Source organism: Macrobrachium nipponense, chromosome 10 (assembly GCF_015104395.2).
Source record: "Macrobrachium nipponense isolate FS-2020 chromosome 10, ASM1510439v2, whole genome shotgun sequence".
Lineage (NCBI taxonomy): Eukaryota > Metazoa > Arthropoda > Malacostraca > Decapoda > Palaemonidae > Macrobrachium > Macrobrachium nipponense.
Window position 1 is genome coordinate 108,668,491 of NC_087204.1, and position 3,163 is coordinate 108,671,653.

Genomic DNA, 3,163 nt, shown 5'->3' on the forward strand with positions numbered 1-3,163 from the left:
TGTTCGCATGTTTTAACCTTGTTTGTCATTTTTGTTTGTTTACATTCTATTTCTACCTTGTTTGTCATTTTTGTTTGTTTACATTTTTTTATTTATATGTCTTCATCAATGTTGTGTTTGTCTCTCATTTAGTTAGTGATCAAGTCCGCAGAAGAATTGAGGAAAGCTCTGAGCATTGTAGATCTTTCTACAAATATATTTCGTCTTGATAAACAAGAATATCAATGTGGATCCTTCTACTGATACATACATACATACATACACACACACACACACACACATATATATATAATTATAATTATATATATTAATCTTATATAATATATAAATATATAGATATAATATAATATATTAAATTATATACATGCATATATATGTATAAACTAATATTGCTCTCGTTATTACAATTATTATGATTGCTTATTCATTAAGTCCTCGCTACGCCACGTATACGGTGCAATCACTTAGTCATCATCAATGATCAACTGTTGTCTTTGTTATTGCGATTATCACGACTTCAATTTTTTTCAGTTATTGCTACGCCACATAATTTGGCGTTATTCATCATTACTGAATCATTCATTATTGCTTCTGTTATTCCAATTATTTTTTATATTGGTTCTTATCTTCTTTTTCTTATTCTTAACATTCACAGAAAGGCGAACCCTATGAATTCGAGTTCGCCGTCGAGGACCCCTACAACGGACTGGAATTCGGCCACAATTCGGAATCGGACGGCAACGTCGTGACCGGCGAATACCACGTCCTCCTTCCGGACGGTCGTACTCAGATCGTCTCTTATACGGCCGACCACTACAGCGGATACAAGGCTGAGGTCACTTACGAAGGAGAAGCCCAGTACCCGGAACCACAGAAGTATTCACCACCACCACAACAACAGTATTCACCTCCACAACAACAGTATTCACAACCTCCAAGACAACAGTATTCGCAACCCCCACGGCCCCGTTACCAGAAGCCTAAACCTAAGAAACCTCGCAACAGATATCAGCCCCCGACTTCCACTTACGGTTAAAATAACCCCTCTCATAGAAAATGGGAATTGAAGGGGTGGGGGGGTTACTGTAACATTTATTTACGGTGAATATTTGCAATGAATTAATCAGGTTTTAACTGTAACATTTATTTAAGGTGAATATTTACAGTGGATTCATCGGGGTTTATGTAGTTTCTGGATGATTTTTCGATGAATTATTTATGTAAATCACGCAATTCACTAAATTCCAAAGGATACTTCTCACATTTACAAAAAGTTAAATTATTCTGAACATGGAATTCATTCGAATTCGTGTTGTTTACGGAATTAAATTATATACAGACAACTCAAAATGTAGCAAGTAATTTTACACATTCATTGTTTCATTTATATTTATCAGGTAGGATTAATTTATATACACTTATGAATCTTCAAATAACGAAAATTCTGCTATACCATTTGTTCCCAATGGACATTTTTTTTTCTTTTTTAATTCCCTGAAGACTACAATTCATTTCGTGAAACATATTTCTCTTAGAATGCCACAAATAACTGCACGATTTTCTGCAACGTTTATACCAATTCAGTTGCAAAATAGAGCTTTTCGTGGTCGGTGGAAATAGATTTCAGACGATTAAGTCCCTCTGGTGACTTATATTACAAATAAAACGGAGGTTATCAGTCATTCTGAATGTACCCTATTTCGATTTGTGTATGAAAGAGATCGTGAAAATAAAAATGAACGATAGCTATTACGACTTTTTTTTTCACTTGGCATTGAAAGTGAGTGAGACGCTAAAGAAATATACTATGTGATGTCCTAAGGTTATGAGCTACTACAGAAAAAAACTGGGTCTTTATAGAAACATAAATGGGTTAAATCACTCACTACAAATAAAACTTCAAGTACAGTATGTTATTTTGATGCATAAGTCTTTGAAACGCTTCAGCAATAGTACTTTTAAGATTCCAGTGTTCAGTGTTGCCAAATCTCTGTATTTCTGAAGTCTGAAAAAAATATGAATACGTGTTGGCTGTTCTTGACTTCGATTGTGCCACTTCATATTTTCTTGAGGGTTTTATATCAGATTTATTGCCATGTAGTACAATATGTAGAGGGTTACAAATTTCTCTCTCTCTCTCTCTCTCTCTCTCTCTCTCTCTCTCTCTCTCTCTCTCTCTCTCTCTCCATCCAAGTATGAATGAATAATGATGGTGTCATATTAATGAAGAGGAGACGGAGATAATCAAACGGTCATGTGACAGAGCCGGTTCAATTCTTTTGCGATATTAAAATAAATGTTTTTGCTACGGGCTGCTTTATGAACAAGAATCCGTGCTGGCATAAGGCCAGCTCAATCAAAAAAAATTTTTTTTATCCCACTTTCCTTAATAATGCCCCTTTTCATTATAATTGTTTTCGTTACCGTTAAAAATAAATCTATTTAAAAAAAAAAGAAAATAAAAGAAAATTACGAACTAGAAACCTCGACCGCTCGTTCACTCGCCTTACCGACTACGACGTTATTATTATACCTTTCTGAACTCGACCAACCGAGAACGTAAACAACGAAGGTCAGATCTGACAGATTCAGGAATTACCGCCAGGAATTACCGTCGCATTTCCTCGCTTCTTCTGGCAGCGCTTTTCGGCTCCGGTAATTGCGTCCGGAATTACTACTACACGTCAGAGACGATTTAGCGAATTTTTTTCTCGAGTAATTATACTTTATTCCTACTTTAAATTCAACCGGCTGTCGCCCTCGGCGATGAGTCGTTATTAAGCCGATGTTTACTTTGGGATACAAATATGAAACGCGTTTTTAGCGACGCCAGCGAAGACGGACGGAGGTTAAGTCTGCAAACATGTTTGTCTGTCTGTTTTTAGTGTCTGTCTGTCTGTCTGTCTGTCTGTCTGTCTGTCTGTACGAAACACCTCAGAAAGATATAGATGGATTTCAACCGGATATTTTGACAGACCAGCGAAGGCGGACGGAGATTATGTACGCAAACATGTTTGTCTGTCTGTTTTTAGTGTCTGTCTGTCTGTCTGTCTCTCTGCCTGTCTGTCTACGAAACACCTCAGAAAGGATATTTTGACAGACCAGAGAGAAACTGATGATTTTTTTTTTTTTTTTAAATCTTGTACGTACATTGGCCGAGATC

The 3,163-nt window shown here is 36.3% G+C and overlaps 1 protein-coding gene across 1 annotated transcript in view; it reads left to right on the forward strand.

Annotated features, from left to right (window-relative positions):
• The window catches only part of LOC135223883 (uncharacterized), a 5,086-nt gene extending 3,377 nt beyond the window's left edge, over positions 1-1,709 (forward strand). Inside the window, exon 3 of the mRNA XM_064262798.1 lies at positions 656-1,709. Coding sequence (XP_064118868.1) covers positions 656-1,036 — 381 coding nt within the window. The 3' untranslated portion in view covers positions 1,037-1,709. The remainder of the gene's footprint in view (positions 1-655) is intronic.
• Positions 1,710-3,163: the final 1,454 nt, after the last annotated feature.